This window comes from Cuculus canorus, chromosome 26 (assembly GCF_017976375.1).
Source record: "Cuculus canorus isolate bCucCan1 chromosome 26, bCucCan1.pri, whole genome shotgun sequence".
Taxonomy (NCBI): Eukaryota; Metazoa; Chordata; class Aves; order Cuculiformes; family Cuculidae; genus Cuculus; species Cuculus canorus.
Genome location: NC_071426.1, coordinates 6,513,171 through 6,533,683, shown reverse-complemented (window position 1 = coordinate 6,533,683; position 20,513 = coordinate 6,513,171). Strand labels below are relative to the sequence as shown.

The 20,513-nt window shown below is 48.3% G+C and overlaps 1 protein-coding gene across 7 annotated transcripts in view; it reads left to right on the top strand.

Annotated features, from left to right (window-relative positions):
* The first annotated feature begins 799 nt into the window (after positions 1–799).
* The window catches only part of LOC104067019 (tetraspanin-15), a 66,283-nt gene continuing 46,569 nt past the window's right edge, over positions 800–20,513 (top strand). For 6 of the 7 annotated variants that reach the window (XM_054088830.1, XM_009569705.2, XM_054088832.1 and 3 more), the window contains exons 1-2: positions 1,084–1,434; positions 9,988–10,173. In XM_054088830.1, coding sequence (XP_053944805.1) covers positions 1,348–1,434; positions 9,988–10,173 — 273 coding nt within the window. In that variant the 5' untranslated portion in view covers positions 1,084–1,347. Of the gene's footprint in view, positions 815–1,083; positions 1,435–9,987; positions 10,174–20,513 lie in introns of those variants that run through there. The other variant, XM_054088829.1, reaches the window with a different exon arrangement.

The following is a 20,513-nucleotide window of genomic DNA, read 5'->3' as shown; positions in this document are numbered from 1 at the left end:
TCCAACACAGTCAAAGTTCATTAATGGATTAATTTAAAAAGAAAAGGGGGAGAAGACTTGACAGTCTTTTTGATTGTCCAGCCTGATCACAGCCACCTGTAGCTAAACCACATCCAGAAATATGATTTTTGGCACACCCTGTTTTGTTTTTGTTTAACCCCATTATCGTATTCTGGAATCTAATATCCGCAGTGTCTGGTATCTGCTGTCCGTTGGTAATCAGAAAACTCTCACCCCATCTCTGCTCTCACCGTAGCAGCTTGTGTACTGAAAGAGCAGCGATAGCATCTCTTCTGCTGTGCTGAATTGCTCTCCGGCAGCTAAAAGCTGGGAAGATACAGCTCCCACAGCTTTGGGTGCAGCCCTGAGTCACTGATGTTTATTCAAACCTTGATTTAATTTCTCCAGTTGGCCACCCCAGAGAGAAGCAGCATCTTCCTCCCAAGGGCTGGGGTTTTAAAACCCTTCCCAGTCCGTGAGCTGCATTGCAGATGATGCTTCTTTTTCTTCCCATCTGTGCTCTGCGCTGAGCCAGGCTCCGGACACGAAGGGTGCTCCTCTTTTCTGGGTGCTTCTCTGCATCATCTGACACAGACCGCAGATGCAGCTTTTCTAGGCTGCTCTCTTCTCTCTAGAGTGATGTTTGTACAGCCACACAAAAACCTCCAGGAGCTGCGTGGTCTACGGGTGCTGGTTTCTTCCTCCCCACACTTTTTCTTTCAAGTGTAAAACCATGCATAATCGTTTCTCTTTCCTTCTTCTTTTTCAAGCAAGCTACGTGATGTTGAAAGGGAGGTGTGGCACAGAGTAACAGGTAAATCTGGACATCGCACTCTGGTCTTGGGCTCCTAGTGACTGCCTGGGGGCTTTTGTCCCTGTCCTTGCTAGATTTTCGGCTGCCACTTCACCCTTCGCAGCTGCAGGAGAGCTCCTGCGCTGGGTGCAGGGTTGCACCAGGCTTTTTCAGCATGCCAGCGAGAGCAGGAGGCCCCAATTGCATCACGTTGGCTGTTAAACATTTGCTAGAGGTCCACCCGTCCGCTGCATTTTGGAATAACTTCACTTTAGGTTGTGTAGACCCACTTAAACAGAACTTGGCTGGTGCTCTCAGTGGCAAAGCCAAGCAACAAACTCAGTAAAGGGTTAACGCCAGCCGCTTGTGCTGCTGCTGCCTTCCCTCTAATTGTGCTCTTCTCCTGCCAGGCGGAAGTTGGAGCAAGCAGTTCAAGTTCAAGGCTTCCCTGTGTGCATGCGGATGAATTTTCAGCTCAGCGGAGGTCAGGAGGCGGCCGGAGCAGGGAGGGTCCGGTGGGCAGCGAGCAAACCCCCCTCGCCGGAGCTACAAGGATGGCTCAAGCCTCCGAGTGCCGAAATTCCCACCTCTATTACTACAGCGTCAAATTTGCTTTGTCCACCTATGCCACCCTCTTCTCGGTAGGTGCTCTGGTTGCTTTTCCATCCTTTCTGCTGTTTCCCTCCACTGTCCCACCCCTGTGGGTTGGATTCCACTTTTCGGTGTCCACATTTCCCCTTCCAAGGCAACACATTTTGTTTAGCTCAGAGAAAAGGAGGCTGAGGGGAGACCTCATCACTGTCTACAACAGTCTGAAAGGAGGTTGTAGCGAGGTGGGTGTTGGTCTGTTCTCCCAAGTAACAGGTGATAGGATGAGAGGGAATGGCCTCAAGTTGCACCAGGGCAGGTTCAGATTGGACATCAGGAAAAGCCTCTTCACCAAAAGGGTTCTCAGGCACTGGAATGGCTGCCCAGGGAGGTGGTTGAGACCTCATCCCTGGAGGGGTTTAAAAGATGGGCAGATGAAGTGCTCAGGGATGTGATTTAGTAGGGGAATGTATGGTTGGGCTTGATGATCTCAAAGGTCTTTTCCATCCTAGTGATTCTATGACATCCTTGCCTAAAATCTGCTGCTGTGGAGCCCCTTGTGCCTGGTGCTCACTGGGGCCAAAATGGACAATGTTGGGCGAAACCATGGGTTTTAGTGGATTTCAGAACACCTCCCTGGGTTGTCCAACCCCAGACTGCATTTGCGACCCCCTCGTGGCGGCAAGTTGCTTTGTGAAGCTTTTTGGAGCATCAGTGGAGTTGTTGTGCTTTTACTCCCCAGTTCCCCCTGCCCTTCTCAGCCGTTGCATTTACTCCATTCAGTAGCATTGAGGCACGAAAACAGACATTGAGTGGTGGGTAATTTTAGCCAGCTTGAGTATTTTAAAAAGAAGCAATAAAGGTTGTTTTTAAGCCGTTTTGGATCATAGAGGCAGTTATGGTTGGGTACCTGACATGTGCAAGCACGTGTCAGAGCATCCTCAGATCTTAGGGTCTGTGCATCTTCCCTCAGTTAATGAATGAGATATGAAGTTAGGACCTTCCTGGGGTTAATGTTGCATAATCCAGTCCATATTTACAGATATTTCCTCCTGAGGCTGAAATAATCCTCTTTGCCCGTGCCTGGCTGCCTGCAGGGCGTGTGGAGCGGAATGCGTAACTAATTGTACAGGTGTAAATGCAGAATTATCCACACCAGTTCCCAGGCAGGCTGGGAACGGGAAATGGGGTTATGAGCAGAGGTTGAAAATGGTTTTCTTTCCTCATATATTTATTTTTTTTTAATGAATGAGCTCATTAGCGGGGCAAGCAGCTTTCACAGGGAGGGCAAAGCCCGTTGTTTCGCTTGTGCTCACCCAAGGAAATGAATGAGAATCAGCCTCACTGATTTCCTTGCGGCCTGTTGGGTAGGAAAGATGTCGAGGGGAGGGGGGACTCCAGGATCTCCCATGCAACCAGGACCCTTGTGGGACCAAAAAAATCCAGATTTCTTAACGCATTTATGGCTGTGGTTTGAGGGTTTTGGGTAAGGACAGTGCAATATTTTTTTAGTCATAAACTTAATCTGCAGGAAAACCTGCTCCTGTGGTTTTGGTTTCTCTGAAGAGATGAATTTTCCTGGGTTTGAGGTTTCCCAAATGACTTGAAGTGGCTGTAGGGACAGGGAGGGGGTGCAGAATTTTTTCTCCTAATGAATCTGAACCTTAGGTCTGTGCTTTGCAAACGTATCTCAGCGATGGGATGGGATGAACCAGCACTATCCTGATGTCAGAGGCTTATTAACTGCTGAGACATCTTGGGGGGCTCAGTGACGCATCCTGGCCAGACTCAACAATGTTCCAGTGCCTGGAAAATAGCTGCGAAACAGCCCCTTTGAATCGCTCTGACCCTATCTGCCTTCAGCCCTGGGGCGATCCTCGTGTGGGGATGTTGTCCAATTGAATCCATGCGTCTAGTGCGGCTCCTGGAGCTTTGCAGCCGCCTGACCTACTTCTGCCCTCATTTGCACATCTCGCCGCTGCATTAATGCAACGGCCATGCCAAACCTTCCATGGCCTCATTAACCAGACACGACTGGAGCTGGGTTTCTCTCTGGCCAAATGCACTTGTGATTGTGTAGGAATATCTTGCTTGCATTGCATGAAGACTTTGGAAATTCAGTGGTAAAAATTCAGTGGAATAGGACTGGAATTGGTTCACCATGAAGGGCTGGTGAGGTTTGGGTGACAGTTGGTGAGAAGCGTGACAGTTTTCTAGTGTAGGGTTGTTCCAGCCTGCAGAAAACCAGATCTAGTGCCACTAGAGGCTTTCTTGTCAGAAGACGCTTATTTATAGGTGGAAAATCATGAAATGGTTTGGTTTGGAAGGGACCTCAAAGCCCATCCAGTCCCAACCCCTGCTGTGGGCAGGGACACCTCCCGCTGGATCAGGGGCTCCAAGCCCCATCCAACCTGGCCTTGGACACCTCCAGGGATGGGGCAGCTGTGACTCCTCTGGGCAGCCTGGGCCAGGGCTTCCCTCACTCGCCTCTTGGAGAATTTCTTCCTAATGACCAATCTAAATCTCTCCCCCTCCAATTTAAAGGTGTTAATTCCCCCTTGTCCTGTCACTCCAGGCAGTTGTAAAATGTCCCTCCCCAGCTTCCCTGGAGCCCCTTTTCACACTGGAAGCTGCTCTAAGGTCTCCTTAGAGCCTTCTCTTCTCCAGGCTGAACAACCCCAACTCTCAGACTCATATCAAAATCCCTAAAGGAGTGTGGGAAGAGCTGGAGAATGTCTTTAAACCAGATAAGGAGAAAATGGCAGAGAGATTGGAGCATTGTTACTGGCTGTTTTTATACGGGTAGATTTACTCTTCATTGCTGAGGATTCTGCAGAGCATAGACTTGAAGTTTTCTTTCCAAAGGAAACGCTTTTTTCCTTTCCTTTTCTTCCTTTTTCCATAAACCCAATATCTGCTATTTTAATTGTAAAAAGCATTATTTTTTACCTTCCTATGTACTGCTGGCAGTTAAGCATTATGTGATGTATTTAATTGCTGCATTATTAGTCCCGTGGTTATATCTTTTAATGACTAAAAGCATTCAGCACTTTCTATGTTGCGATTTCTCACCTGCACACTGCAATAGAACCTTCTGAGGAGGAACTGGAGTGCCCTGTCTGCTAATTTGAGGGCAGATGGGTCTTCAAAAGCAGAGCAGAGTGACTCTGCTGGGAGCTGGGGATTTGAAAACCAAGATTTGGAGTTTTGCCCTAATTTTTGCACCTCTTGGAAGGAGAGTGAAGTGATGCCCCATTCCCTCTGCTCCTCTCCGGACAAGTGCTCTGACTCATGGAATCTGTCTGCCAGGGTCTGCGTGGGCTTGAAGCCACCGTCATCGTGACTTTTTGGTGTTCCTGAATAAGGAGAAATTACTGCCTCGTGTTAGCACCGTGTTGACTCACCTGATTAACGCCATTCACCCTGGAATGAGCAATGTCTGCTGCTTGGCCCTGGGAAGACTCTGAGTTGCGCTGCCTTGGCTGTGTTAACGTCCCCTTGGATTCGTGGTACCCATTCCCTCGGCAAGTGGCTGAGAGTAACTCCTGTTACTTGGGATTTTTGGGTCTTGGACGAGGGGAATGTGGCATCTTTTGGGTCTTTAGAGGGATTCTTAGGACAGGGTAGGACTGTCCCTGTCTCTTGGCACTGATAGGACTGCACACAAATCTTGTTAGCATCAGGTAGCTGCCAGTGTGCCAAAGCCATCAAGAGAGGATGGAGAAGCAGTCACAAGCACCAGAGAGAGCTTTGCAAGCTCCCTGTCTCACCTGCGGGTTAAGTTGTAAGCTCGAGCCTCCCTTGTGGCACTCTTCAAACCCTGCCAGCATCGTCAGAGCTGTGCATTGTATGGTATTATTTTCTGTTTGTTAATTGCCTTTCATCCCACTTCTTGGCATTCGTGACCTTCAGGTTTCTAAATGACTCTGCAGTCAGTGAGAAAATGACTTCCACCTCCCAGGTCCCCAACTCCCACCCAGCTCTTTCCTTGCCATTGGATGGAGACAGGCTTGGAGAGGAAAACCAGAATCTCTATTATCCCACTAAGAAGAGTCGAGGTTGTAGTGAAGCAGCTTTGGAAATGGGCTACAAAGATGGGGAAGGCTTGGTCGTAGCAACATGTATCAGGCTGAAAAGTTAAATTTTGCACTTTTATCCCTCCAGGAGTATGGGTGGGAGGAAGGAGAGTGAGTCATGAGGTCCTTTTTGGGGTGGGAGTGGAGGCTGGAAATCCTGGGCAGCTGCTTGCTCCCTCCCGCTCAGCTCCTACAAACTGCAAGAAGCATGAAAATCAAGCAGGGCTGGAATTAAACCCACAGGTGATTTCTTTCCATCTCGTAAGAGGAGAATTGATACAGAACATCTTCATTTCAAGGTCTGATGGGGTCGCAGCCACCCCCATGGCTTTTCTCGTGGTGGTGGTTTGATGACATGGTTATTATCGTATAGAAACAGGGTGACCATCTTCTCCTTCGAGGGTAAAAGCAGGTTTGTTTTCTCTAAGATGCTTGCAGAGCAGTTGTGATGACCGGCTGCGGTCTCTCCTGGTGTTTGTGCTGTGTTAAGGTGATCACCAGGTAATTAATATGTGATCACAGAGGATTTACCAGCTAGCTTCATTGTGTGCTTCGCCGCGTCAGTGCATGTGGGTGTGAGAAAAGGGCTGTGGTGCCAGGAGTCAAAACTATCCGTTTCAATTGAATTTGCCTGCCACAACCAACGCCTTCTGAGAGAAACCCAGTGGTGGAAACCAGAGCAGCCAGGCTTTGCGAGGGGTGACGCAAACTTTACCTGCTGCTTTTGATGCTCAACTCCAGGTGAAAGGGGATTGGATGATCAGATTTTTGATGAAATAAATGGTTGTTCTCCTTGCAGTTTACTGTTCTCCTGTTCACTCCAAATCCACCACTTTTCAAAGAAATGCTGCTTTTCAGGGAGTGCTGCTCATTTTTACCAGCTTCTTTCCACCCAGATCTCTTTGTCACCCATCTTGCAACAGCATCGCTCCCTGCTCATCCTTCCAAAGCTCGCTATATTCCAGCGAGATTTCCTTTGAAATCTGCCTTTGCTGGGAGATGTGCCAGTGCATCCATTCCCTTCCTCGAGGTGTGTGTTGTTTTGTAAGATGCTTTCTTGTGCTTTCAGCTGCTTGGAGTAGAAGCAACCCTCTTTTTTTTTCTTTTTTTCTTTTATTTTCTTTATTTAATCAGAAGATGCTTCTTAGCTGATGCGCCCTGGAGATGGGCTGGGGTCCAGCCTGCAGAGCTAACCCTCAGCAAAGCAGGTTGTGCAGGGCTGGACAACCTTCTAAATGAGGAGCCAGGCAAGGAGAGAGACAATAACTTCAGGTAGATCAGCTCAATATCTGCTTCTTAGTCCCAGGGACTGCTTTAAGTTGTTTAGGTGTGCAAAGCTTGGAGCCTTTTCTAAGCCATGAAACCCTAAAACATCCTGCAGCATGGCTTGGGTTGCCAACAGTGTCTCCCCATGCCCTGCAGTGCATTCTCCCCATTGCATTTCTGTTTTCCCATTGCATTTCCCTATTGTCATCCAGAGGGACCTGTACAGGCTGGAGAGTTGGGCCTGTGGGAACCTCATGAAGTTCAATGAGGCCAAGCGCAAGGTCCTACATCTGGGTTGGGGCAATCCTGAGCACAAAAACAGCCCGAGTGGGGAATGGATTGGGAGCAGCACCAAGTAGAAGGACTTGGGTGCTTGTAGATGAGAAGCTCAACACGAGCTGCAATATGCACTCACAGCCCGGAAACCAACCGTGTCCTGGGCTGCGTATGAAGAAGTGGGACTATCAGGGAGAGAGAGGGGGTTCAGCCCCTCTGATGAGACCTCATCTGGAGTCCTGTGTTCGATGAGACCTCATCTGGAGTCTTGTGATCAGTTCCGGAGTCCTCAGCATGGGAAGGACAGGGATCTGTTGGAGAGAGTCCAGAGGAAGCGATGGAGATGATCCAGTCTGATCATCCTTGTACCCCTCCTCTGGACCCCTTCCAAGAGTTCTGTATCCTTCTTATGTTGAAGATCCCAGAGCTGGACACAGAACTCCAGGTGGAGTCTTAGGAGAGCGGTCTAGAGGCAGAGAATCCCCTCCCTCTCCCTGCTGGCCACGCGGCTGATGCAGCCCAGGACGCGATTGGTTTCTGGGCTGCGAGTGCACATTGCTGGCTCATGTTGAGCTTCTCGTCAATCAGCACCCCAAGTCCTTCTCTGCAGGGCTATCAGCAGGTGAAGCCCATCCCATTCCTGCTGCTTCCTCAGCTCTTTGAGCATCCAGCCCTCAAAACCCCTCCGAGCTTTACTCCATGCACTTCTCTTCCCTCACTCACATCTCAGGTGGGTTAATTAAAACAGAGAAAGTGGTTATGATTGGCACGGGGAAGGAATGGTGGGGATTAGTGGGGGCTGCATGGTGTGCGTTAATGTCTACCCCCTGCCTCCAAAGCCAAATGTATTTCCTGGGACACCGTATCAGAGATAAACATTAAATCAAACCTAATCCCAATGCACGAACCTGGAGCTTAAAATAGAGTGTAACGCTGAAACGGTGATTAAAAGCCTGTTATCAGAAATAGGCCTGCCTGTTTAATTTCAAGTAACCCAACTGTCTATAAAATAGCATGAGTCTAAATTTCAGTTTCTGAGAGATTTCAGTTCCTTTACGGATGAGATGGTGCCTGGAAGCAGACAGTGATTGACAGTCATAAAGTAGCTACAAAGCCACGCTAGAAATAGTGTCCAGGCAGAGCAGAGAAGGGAAAAAATCAACTCCCCAAGAAAGCAAAGTTTGTGCATGAAAATTAAGGATTAAATTGTTAGTGCAAAATATCAGGAATAGTTCACTCAAAGTCATGAGGAGCATTTTGGAAAGGTGAAAATTATGGAAATAGGAGTATAATGAAGTTTATTCTCATCTTTTTAGATGTAGGTTTTTGAGTGTGAGGATCTGCAGCTTGGGGGCTTTCACCCAAGAGCTTCCTGCTGTAATTTGTGGTGGGGTGCAGAAAGCAACATGGAAAGGGCTCTGGATGCTCTTCACATTCCTTGTTGACCTTTTCAAGTGTCAGTTTGGCTGTGAAGCCGCTCGCCTCCAGCTGTGCCCGCGGGGCTGATGGGCGCCATGTGAACGGCTCCTGACAGCACGAAACGCTTGGGATCGCGGTGCTGGCTTTGATGTTGAAGGAGCTGAAGGGATGTGAGCAGCCCTTTTTGGAGCTCTGCTTTATCCCAGCATCCTTAGGCTCTCTTTTTTCATTAGAACTATTTCATCGAAGGAGAGACACAGGCAGGAGGGCTGTCATAAATAATCCGTTGCTTTTCTTTATAGCACTTTTCATCCAGGGATAAAAAGTGCTTTGTAATGGTGCAGAGAGTTTCATTTCCGATTGTTGGTGCTGGCATGAGAAGAGAGGGTGAGCGGCTTGCTGTGGGTTTGGGCACCACTTGGTGCTCCAGCCAGGTGTAAAATTGATGGAATGAAATGAGAAGTTTGGGGGACGGTGCTGTCTGAGGGTATTTGGGGGTTTGAGTTGTTGGTGTCAGTCACTGGCAGCCTCTGGGACTGTCAGACCCAATGCAAGGGCCAAGCTGAGCGTCCGTAAAGAGAGAGCAGCCCTGAGGAGAAGGACTTGGGGTGCTCATTGATGAGCAGCTCAACATGAGCTGGCAATGTGCGCTCACAGCCCAGAAACCAACCGTGTCCTGGGCTGCATCAGAAGCAGCGTGGCCAGCAGGGCGAGGGAGGGGATTCTGCCCCTCTATTCCTCTCTTGTGAGACCTCATCTGGAGTCCTGTGTCCAGTTCTGGAATCCTCAAGATAAGAAGGACACGGAGCTGTTGGAACGGATCCAGAGGAGGCCGTGGAGATGATCTGAGGGCTGGAGCACCTTCCCTACGAGGACAGGCTGAGAGAGTTGGGGTTGTTCAGCCTGGAGAAGAGAAGGCTCCAAGGAGACCTTATAGTGACTTTCCAGTAACTGAAGGGGCTACAAGAAAGCTGGAGAGGGGCTGTGCACAAAGGCCTGGAGTGATAGGATGAGGGGCAATGGGTATAAACTGAAGAATGGCAGATTTAGACTGGGCATAAGGAAGAATTTCTTCACCATGAGAGTAGGGAGGCCCTGGCCCAGGTTGCCCAGGGAGGTTGTGGCTGCCCCATCCCTGGAGGTGTTCAAGGCCAGGTTGGATGGGCCTTGGTCAGCCTGATCCAGTCGGAGATGTCCCTGTCCATGGCAGGGGGTGGAACTGGATGGTCTTTAAGGTCCCTTCCAACCCAAACTATTCTATGATTCTGTGATTCTAAAAATATGGACAGGGAAGGGAGAGGAAAAACCAGACAAAACCTGGGTTAAAGTTGTCCGGCTTCATTGATTACACTGAGATTCTACACCCTCTTCCCAGCCAGAGGAAGAACAGCCCAGCCTTGAGCCCAGGGACTGCACCTAGTGCTGATGGCATTAGATGGGATTGAATGTTAAATGTCCTGGCATTGGGCAGGTTTTCCTTGGCCATCAGGGACGTCTTCCATCTCTCCCCTGAAGCCTCTTGTTTTTTTCCCAATGGCCTCTGAACCCCACCCCCTTTTTCCCTTGCAGATCCTCGGCCTCGTGATCCTCTGTGTTGGGATTTACGCCGAAGTGGAGAGGCAAAAGCACAAAACCTTGGAAGGGATCTTCCTGGCTCCAGCCATTATCCTCCTCCTGCTGGGCTTCACCATGTTCGTCGTCTCCTTTGTGGGCATGGTGGGAAGCCTGAGGGACAACCGGACTCTGCTGAAGATGGTAAGGCCCTTACTGTGCTTCCCGTGCAGCCCTTGGGATGGTCTGGATGCTCTTAAGGAGGAAAAATTAATGTATCCTTATGAGTCATCACCATGACTTACAGCAAAGATTTGCTCCTTCCTAGATTTAAATGCTTGCATAATGTGACTACTTGGTGTTTTCAGCTCCACCACGAAGCCAGTGGAGGGATAACGGGGAGAGGATATATTTAAATTGCAGAGCTGGCACCCTAATTTCCCTATTATTCACAACTGAATGCCTCCCACCATCTGCAGGAAGCGCTGTGGTCTTCCTCCTGGGGTAACAAGGGAGTTGTTTTGTGGCTTAGATCCCATCTCTGGTGGTGAAAAGTCTCCACAATTAAGTTTATTTTAGCCATGGTAGTGCCAGTAGGAAATAGCTTTGTTTCCTTCTGCAAGGGAGTTCTTAGGAGAGAGAAAAATTACGTCTGGAGTCCAAATTGGAAGAGATCCAGGGCACTAGGGCGAAACTGTTCACTCCTAACCTGATTTCTAGGGGGTTTGTTGGTGCAATGAGCCCCAATCATCCATCCTCCCTGCAGCTCGTCACCTGCCCATGCTCTGGGGTAACACCTCTGCCTTCAGCCAGGAGCAGGAGGCTGCAGGGATCCATAACCTGAGTTATAAGCCATTCCCTCCATTCAGATGGAGGCAAAACTCTCCCATCACCCTTGGTGAGGGCCAACATCCCTCAATGAGCTCCCTGACAGCTCTGTCGGCTCTTCTGCTGCATCCAATGCTCCCTCAGTGAAGAAGTTTCTTTCGGATGAATAATCCATGCTGGTCGACAGAGCCTTCCTGGTGATGTGTGCATGCCTTGCATGCTGATGGTTTGCAGAACACCTTCGTCTCCCACTGGGTTGGGTTGATGGGTTTATTAAATTTAAACTGGTAGCTGGTGCTCACTCATACATTGTTCCAATTCTGCTTTTAAAAATTGCTTAGCATTTATGTTTCCTATTAATACAGTTGGGAGCGCAAATTGGAAAAACAATATTGCCTTTTCTTCTGCAGGAGCAGATGAAATTAGCATTAGTTTTTGATACGGCTGATTTTGTGCCGCCTGTGATGGGTGGTTGGTTGTGTTGTGCTTAAAAAGGTTGCAGAGAGAAAAGCTTTGCAGTGTGAGCAGCAGAGGAGGTTTCCCATCAGGTTTCTATTGCAGTCAGGTACTAGCTGCTCTCTTCAGAGCTGCTCCTGCCCTTGGGCATTTGGAGAAGTCTCTGAGTGGCCAGAGACATTCTGTCCTGGTGATGCTTGTGGTGCTTAAATAACCTTGATAGCTTGCTTGAAAATCAAATTTTAATTAATTCATAGAATGGTTCGGGTACCTCAAAGTCCATCCAGTACCACCCTGTGCCACAGGCAGGGACACCTCCCACTGGATCAGGGGCTCCAAGCTCCATCCAACCTGGCCCTGAACCCCTCCAGGGATGGGGCAGCCACCACTGCTCTGGGCAACCTGGGCCAGGGCCTCCCCACCCTCACAGAAAAACATTCCTTCCTAAGATCTCAACTCAATCGCCTGTCTTTCAGCTGAAAACCATTCCCTCTCGCCCTGTCCCTGCCCTCCCTGATCCAGAGCCCCTCCCCAGCTTTCCTGCCGGCAAAGAAAGTCGATTCCCTGTCAGCTGCCTTTTTTCCTTTCTCTTTGGATGCTGAGTTCTAGCACCGGGCATTTGCTTGCACTCAGTTCTACCTTTAACCTGTAACCCTCTCTTTCTTGTCCACCAAATCAACCAGGAAAGCTTGGTATTTCTTTACTATCTAAGCCTAGAGGATATTTTTCTGCCAAAGCTGAAGTTACGTCTCTTGTGAAGAACACTTCATCTTCTTTTTCATTTGTCTGCTTCTCAAGCTACACAGCATTGTTTTCATTCAACCCAGGCTTATTCCAGAGAGGGAGAAGTACTTGAGATTTCCGATAATATTCTTCTTTTTGTGCTAATACTCATGAATCACAACTAATTCTCTGTTTCCACAACTTGGACTGAAAGTTGAAGTGGAAAATTGACACATCAGAGGGCAGGAAATCTCATCCTTTTAGCAATCCAGGGTGACAGAAACCCAAGCTCATTAACTGTGTTTCACGGTTTGTGGCTGAATCAGTTCTGCAATAGGCACAGCTGAGAAAAAGAAATAATCCTGCTCATTTGGGCTGGATTTTTCCCCCTGTGGATATAAGCAGCTTCATGCCTGCCAAGTGGAATAAATAAAGCGATACCCATGCAAGTCATCATGTACAAGAATTTTTGCATCCCTTTTGGTGAGGATATAAGAGAAAGGATCATAGAATCATAGATTCCAGGTACTGGAATGTCGCCTTAAGGTCTCCTCAGAGCCTTCTCTTCTCCAGGCTGAACAACCCCAACTCTCTCAGCCTGTCCTCATAGCAGAGGTGCTCCAGACCTTGGATCATCTTTGTAGCCTCCTCTGGATCTGTTCCGACAGCTCCGTGTCCTTCTTATCTTGAGGATTCCAGAACTGGACACAATACTCCAGATGAGGTCTCACAAGGTAGGACTAAAGGGGCAGATGTTTGTCTGTTTTGTCACAATGATTTGTATTTCTGGATATTGGATCTGTATTTCTGGTTTTAGGGTTACTCAAGGCTCCTCACCTGCCTGTAGTTGGCTGCGCTACAGCACACTTTGCACAATGCTACATTAATTATTGATTTTCTGGGAGCAGATAAATGAAGTGATATTTCTTAAAGTCATAAAATCATTTGCATTAGTTCTGGAATCCTCAGCACAGGAAGGACACGGAGCTGTTGGAGCGAGTCCAGAGGAGGCCATGGAGATGATCTGGGGGTTGGAGCACCTCCTGTATGAGGACAGGCTGAGAGTTGGGGTTATTCAGCCTGGAGAAGAGAAGGCTGTGGGGAGAACTTAGAGCAGCTTCCAGTATGGAAAGGGGCTCCAGGAAAGCTGGGGAGGGGCTCTGGATCAGGGAGTGCAGGGAGAGGATGAGGGGGAACGGTTTTGAGTTGCAAGAGGGGAGATTGAGATGAGATCTTAGGAAGAAATGTTTTGCTGTGAGGGTGGGGAGGCCCTGGCCCAGGTTGCCCAGAGCAGTGGTGGCTGCCCCATCCCTGGAGGTGTTCAAGGCCAGGTTGTATGGGGCTTGGAGCCCCTGATCCAGTGGGAGGTGTCTCTGCCCATATCATGGGTGGGACTGGATGGGCTTTGAGGTCCCTTCCAACCCAAACTGTTCTATGATTCTATGATAATTACTTGGTACTGTCTCATTGCTCTTAGCTGCTCATGGCCACTTTGGCAAAGCTATGCGGCCAAGGCCGAACTTCTCCACTGTGTTTGTATTGGAATTGTCTATGAATCACAGAATAGTTTGGGGTGGAAAGGATCTTAAAGATCATCCAATTTTACCCCCTGCCATGGGCAGGGATATCTCCCATTGGATCAGATTGCTCAAAGTCCCATTCAACCTGGACTTCAACACTTCTAGGGAGTCGGTGTCCATAACTTCCCTGGGGAACCTGGGCCTGGGCTTCCCTAACATCATCAAGAAGATTTCTTCCTAATGTCTAATCTAAATCTTCCTCCCTCCAATTTTAAGCCATTAATGATGTGAAATACATGAGCACTTCCATCCATCACCCCAAAGTGGTTGCTCATACCAGGAATTCATGGGGCGTTGTGCTGTGGGACATCCTCTCTTGTGCAGCTGCCTCTCAGGTAGTGGGAGACTGGGGTTGTTTTCATTTGTAGAGGTTGTTTCACACTGGTTTTCTGCTGAATTTTACTAGGAAAACACTATAAAAGTCATTATTGGTGAGTGGGTTTTGTAATCTTTTTGCTTTGGGTGATAATCTGGTGGTGCAGGGACTATGGAAGAGGGAACTGTGCCCTGTGAACCCCCAAAACGGGCTCAGGACAGACTCTGGAGATTGTATCATGAGACAGCATAAAAATACATCTCTTGATGCTGATGGAAAATCAATGTCTGAATCCCTTTGGGCTCTTTGGAGCCTGGGTGTGCAGATGAGCTGCAGCTGCCGGAACGCCTTCACGTGCGTTTTAAGGGACCCAAACTAACAATGAGCACAAAACCTGAACTCCAAATGCCTAATAAATATCGCATTGTCTCTTCATCTAAAAATACGTCTCATTAACCTGGAGAGCAGGAAATAAATTCCTCTCAGTTTAAGAGAAAATATTCCAATTCCATACAAACCCCATCGGATTGCACTTGACATCAGCACCCATTTCTTTACACTCACTGTAGGTGCAGGTATGAAAGCGCCGGTTAAATCCCCATTTATCTCTGTGTCTTGCTGCTGACAGAAGGATTTTATTTCTCTTAGGCAAAACAGTCCTGAAAGCCACCCAGCTTCTCCATCTACGACGTGATGTATTATTCCAATCACCCCCCCTGCAAGGTACCACAAATAACATTTTGGGTTTAATCTTTTCCTTATCAATCAAATTCTCTCCAGTCATTATTCCTCTCTTGTGAGACCTCATCTGGAGTACTGTGTCCAGTTCTGGAATCCTCAACATAAGAAGGAGCTGGAGCTGTTGAAATGGGTCCAGAGGAGGCTACAAAGATGATCCGAGGGATGGAGAACCTCCCATACGAGCACAGACTGAGAGAGTTGGGGTTGTTCAGCCTGGAGAAGAGAAGGCTCAGAGAACTTAGTGCAGCTTCCAGTACGGAAAGGGGCTACAAGAAAGCTGGGGAGGGACCATTTACAAAGGCTCATAGTGATAGGACGAGGGACAATGGGGATAAACTGGAGAGGGACAGATATAGACTGGTCATAAGGAGGAATTTCTTCACGATGAGGGTGGGGAGGCCCTGGCCCAGGTTGCCCAGAGCAGTGGTGGCTGCCCCATCCCTGGAGGTGTTCAAGGCCAGGTTGGATGGGGCTTGGAGCCCCTGATCCAGTGGGAGGTGTCCTTGCCCATGGCAGGGGGTGGAACTGGATGATCTTTAATGTCCCTTCCAACCCAAACTATTCTATGATTCTATGACTATCTGTAATTGCTGTGCACAACCACACAACTCTTATCTCTGTGTAGGCCAGATTATCGCATCTTTAATGACTTCTCTAATAACCCAAAGTCTCTGCATTAAAGCCTCTTGCTTGCAATTCTTTGCTCAAGTTTATTAGAAAAATTGCAGGCAAGACCTGGGGGTTTCAGCTGCTGGTGTGTGGAATCAGTGTTAGACTTGTGGTTAATAGATTGGGTAAGAGTTTCTGCTTGGAAATCAAGTTTCTTCTGTCACCATTAACATTTGCAAGACTTAAAGAATCATAGAATTGTTAGGGTTGGAATAGATCTCTCAGCTCATCCAGTCCAACTGTCAGCCCAGCCCCACCATGCCTGCTAAACCATGTCCCAAAGTACCACAGACACACGTTTTTTGAACCCCTCCAGGGATGGAGGCTCCACCATTGCTCTGGGCAGCCTGGTCCAGGTCTTCATGACTCTGGCAGTAAAGAAATTATTCCTAATATCCAATCTAAATCTCCCCTGGCATGACTTCAAGCTACTTCCTCTCATCCCATCATTTGTTACGTGGGACGAGAGATTAACACCCACCTCATCACAATCTTCTATGCAGGAGCTGTGAGAGCAGTGAGGTCTCCTCAAAGTCCCATCTTCTCCAGGCTAAACAGCCCCCTGTCCCTCAGCCACTCCCAGAGCCCCTGTTCGCTAGACCCTTCCCCAGCTCCGTTCCCTTCTCCAGATGCACTTCAGACCCTCAAGGTCTTTCTTATCTGAAGGGCCCAAAACTGAGCTGCAGATTCTCTGATGAAGGTGGTTTGCCTTTGCTTTAAGGCAGTTCAGGGCGATTTAGCAAATAGGCTGTAAAAATCAATATTTCTCTTGCTCAGTGAGATGACTGAGGGGAGCGGCAGTGGTTTGGTTTATGCAAATCTGGAAATGCAATGTGACAGGCTGCTCAACAATCAGTTGAATATGCCCAAGTTGGCTCCTCTTCACAGCTTTTTTAGAGCTGGTTTTGCCAGAAATGCATATTATCTTAGAATCACAGAATGGTTTGGGTTGGAAGGGACCACACCTCCCACTGGATCAGGGGCTCCAAGCCCCATCCAACCTGGCCTTGAACACCTCCAGGGATGGGGCAGCCACCACTGCTCTGGGCAACCTGGGCCAGGGCCTCCCCACCCTCACAGAAAAACATTTCTCCCCAAGATCTCATCTCAGTTTCCCCTCTTTCAGCTCAAGAGTGTCCCTCCTCATCCCATCCCCGCACTACCTGATCAAGGAGCACTACCTTCCCAGCTTTCCAGGAGCCACTTTCAGTACTGGAAGCCCATCTAAGGTCTCTGAGGAGCTTTCTCTTCTCCAAACTGAACAACTCCAGCTCTTTCAGCCTGTGAATATATAAAAAAATACATATATTTTATTTTTCCACATGCTGAATATCTATAAATACTTGCATATGTATAAATGTGTATTTATATTGATACAGTTACTGCCAAATAATAAGATCTATAAAGCAAACTCCAGCGACCTCCGCCAGCTTTGCCACTTCTTTTATTTGCAATTTTGTATTTGTACCCTTAAGGCTGACCCCTGATTCAACTTCCTGAGCTGGGCTTGAGACGTGCCTTCCTCTCCCTCTCCAGCCCCTGATCGCTCGTGTCTATAGAGAGCTTATATGCTGGAAAACAGCAGAAATATCAGGATTGAAGAGGGGAGCAAATAGGGCTGCGGAGATATGATTGGCAATCACAGAGCTATTGTGTGGATTGAGAATTGTCCTTCTCCTGGGAAATAAATTCCCCTTTGAAGAGAGTCAGCTACTCCAGCAACTTGAATATCAGGAGCACTGAACAAAAGCAATCACAATAATGCACATGTGAAGGAGCACTTCGAGCTCTGAGCTGGTCCAAGCACCTGTTGTTTTTTTTCCAATCATAGAATCACAGATTCATAGAATAGTTTTGGTTGGAAGGGACCTCAAAGTCCACCCAGTTCCAACCCCTTGCCATGGGCAGGGACACCTCCCAATGGATCAGGGGCTCCAAACCCCATCCAACCTGGCCCGGAACACCTCCAGGGATGGGGCAGCCACCGCTGCTCTGGGCAACCTGGGCCAGGGCCGTAGTGAAGAAATTCTTCCTTATGTCCAGTCTAAATCTGCCCTTCTCCAGTTTATCCCCATTGCCCCTTGTCCTATCACCACAAGCCTTTGTAAATGGTCCCTCCCCAGTTTTCCTGTAGCCACTATCTATAGCAGCCACTTTAAATCAGTTTGAAGTCAGGGGAGGTGAAAACGCCAGGCAGCAGCAGCATCCCCTTCTTTTTCTTCTGCATTTGGAAGAACTGGGTGAAATAGTTTAAAAGAGTTAATATTTTGCGAATGCATTATTTACACTTAAACCATTTGGATATTCACCTTGGGTGAATTCGTTGTGGTTTCATGGTGCTGGAAAACCTCTTAGTGGAGAGCAGAGGGTTTGGACAAGGTATCCAGCTCATCCATGTTCCCTGGGGTTCTCGCCTCCAGGCCAGCGCAAAGAAAGGGTCCCTTGAATATCTGCAGTAAAGAAGTGAATTTCCAAGCCCAGAGGACTTGGAAAGCCATTGGGGTGCACCAAAAGGCTCAGCTTGATCCCCTGAGCATGCTGACCTCAGTGGCTGGAGGAGTTTGGGGTGAATTAAGCCCTTGACACTACCTCCCACAGCATTCTCCTAGAGACGGTGGCAGTTCATGGCTTGGACAGGCGTTCTCTTTGCTGGGCAAAAAAATGGCTGCGTAGCCAAGCACAGAGAGTTGTGGTGAAAAGAGATAAATCCAGTTGGTGGCTGGTCACAAGTGACATCCCCCGGGCTCAGTGTTGGGTCCAGTCTTGTTTAGTATCTTTATCCACGATCTGGATGAGGGGATTGAGTGCTCCCAGAAAGGAGGTTGTAGTGAGGTGGGTGTTGGTCTCTTCAAGTAACAAGCGATGGACAAGAAGAAATGGCCTCAAATTGCACCAGGGGAGGGTTAGATTGGATATTAGGAAAGAATCCTCTAGTGAGAGGGTGGTGAAGCATTGGACCAGGCTGTCCAGGGCTGGGGTGGAGTCTCCATGCCTGGAGGGGTTCAGAGAATGTGTAGGGGTGGGACTTTGGGACATGGTTTAGCAGACACAGTGGGGTTGTTCTGATGGTTGCTCTGGATGAGCTTAAAGGGCTTTTCCAGCCTTAATGATTCTATGACTCTACGATCACTTATGGACTTCTCTGGAGTTACTTACCTTCTCAATATGAATTTTTAATGAATAAGAGTTACAGCTCATGCTGCGCTTTTGCTCCCTAAGGAGAACTGCTGGTGGTTCTCCAGCATCCCTCAGTAGATTTTGCCATTGCACCATGAGAAGATGCTGGTGAGCACTTGGATAGAGCTGAGGAGAGGGTTTTTTTTTTTTGCAAAATCTGAGGTGATAATAATAGCATCCAAGTGGTTTCATCTGTGTTAGGAGTTTCCAATGAATTGCCTGGTGCTCATTCAGGGGTTGAGCTGACTGCGCTGTTGAAATGTTTTTCCTGATTGCGGGGAGAAAACAACAGGTACAGAAATCTTTGGAAAGAGCTGAAATTTGATTGCTTGGCCTTCAAACTCTGAAATACATTAAATTTGAAAGGAGCCTCATTTCATAAAAAGCCTCATTTTCTTTGGGGTTTGGGGCACATGAGCATGTTCTAGCTGCAGCATCTGTCCTTTTCTTGAGATGGGAGTGGAGGATAGCAGGGATACAGCCCAGGAAGGGTTAACAGTAGCCAAAACTCAACCCAGCTGCAGGATATAAAAGCCCAAAGTGAGGACACATGGGATTCTGGCGGGTCTGGGGAGCTGGTTTGGTCTTTAAAGGGGCAGAGGGGCATCTGTATGATGTAATTGAGGTAGGGCTGGTGCCTGGGATGTGGAGGGTGGACCATACTGCATGTCTGGAGCTCTTGGCTGGGGATTTTTGGATGGCTATTGACACTTTTGGTGTTAAAACCAAGCTTCTTGGTTATTTACCTTGTGAAGCATAAAGGAAATGTGTATTTTCCTGGGCTAGGTTGGATGGGGCTTTGAGCAACCTGATCCAGTGGGAGGTGTTCCTGCCCATTGTAGGGGGAGGAACTGGATGGGCTTTGTGTCTCTGCTGACCCAAACCATTCTGTATTGCTATAATTTTGACTTAGGGCTTGGCAAACACGTGGGTGAAACCCAGATAGGAGTAAGGAGCCCCAGCTGGGATGGGTGAGCAGGAGGGGCACAGTCCGTGCCCTTTAAATAAAATAACTGGGTCGGCATGAATAAAATAACGTCCTGGGGCAGAGAGGGTTACTGCTGGATTGCTAAAACAGAAGATGTTCTGCAAAGTCTCTTCATCTGGGTTTTGTTGTCCTCGTTTAATCTGTGTAGGAGACATTCCTGACAGTTTTGGGGTTGTTTTTTGCATCAAAGCCACACTGAAAGCTGTTTCTGTGTGGGAACAAACAATTAGTTGGGTTTTCAGGGGCAGGGCTGCATGCAAGCGGCTTTGAGAAGAAAAGCAAACCTTTTGAAAGGGCCATTCTGTGTGGGAGAAAGATTCAGCGTGTCATTAGGAAGAATGTTCTTTAAAAGCATTGCTTAAAAGTTTCAGTTTGGGGACAAAACCACCTGGATTTGTGATTCTGTGCTCATGTGAAATGGGAGACTCCTGTTGGCTGCTTTTGAGGATGGCAGAGGGGGTGGCAGGAGCTTGTGAATGGGACAACTTAGTGGCCTCCAAGAAGGAGATGGAGCTGTTGAAACGGGTCCAGAGGAGGCTACAAAGATGATCCAAGGGATGGAGCACCTCCCATATGAGGACAATCTGAGAGAGTTGGGGTTGTTCAGCCTGGAGAAGAGAAGGCTCTGAGGAGACCTTGTGTTACCTGAAAGAGCTACAAGAAGGTCTGGGAGGGGCTGTTTACAAAGGCTTGTGGTGATAGGACAAGGGGGAATGGGTATAAACTGGAAAGGGTCAGAGTTAGACTGGACATAAGGAGTAATTTCCTCACAATGTGGGTGGGGATGCCATGGAACAGGTTGCCCAAAGAATCATAGAATCACCACTGGATCATCGAGTCCAACCATTCCTAGCACTCCCTTAAACCATGTCCCTAAGCACTTCATCCATGCCTCCAGGGAAGGTGACTCCAGCCCCTCCCTGGGCAGCTGTTCCAGTGCCCGATGACTCTTTCAGTGAAAATTTTTTTTCTGATATCCACCCTGAACCTCCCCTGGCGGAGCTTCAGGCCATTCCCTCTTGTCCTGTCCTCTGTCACCTGGGAGAAGAGACCAGCTCCCTCCTCT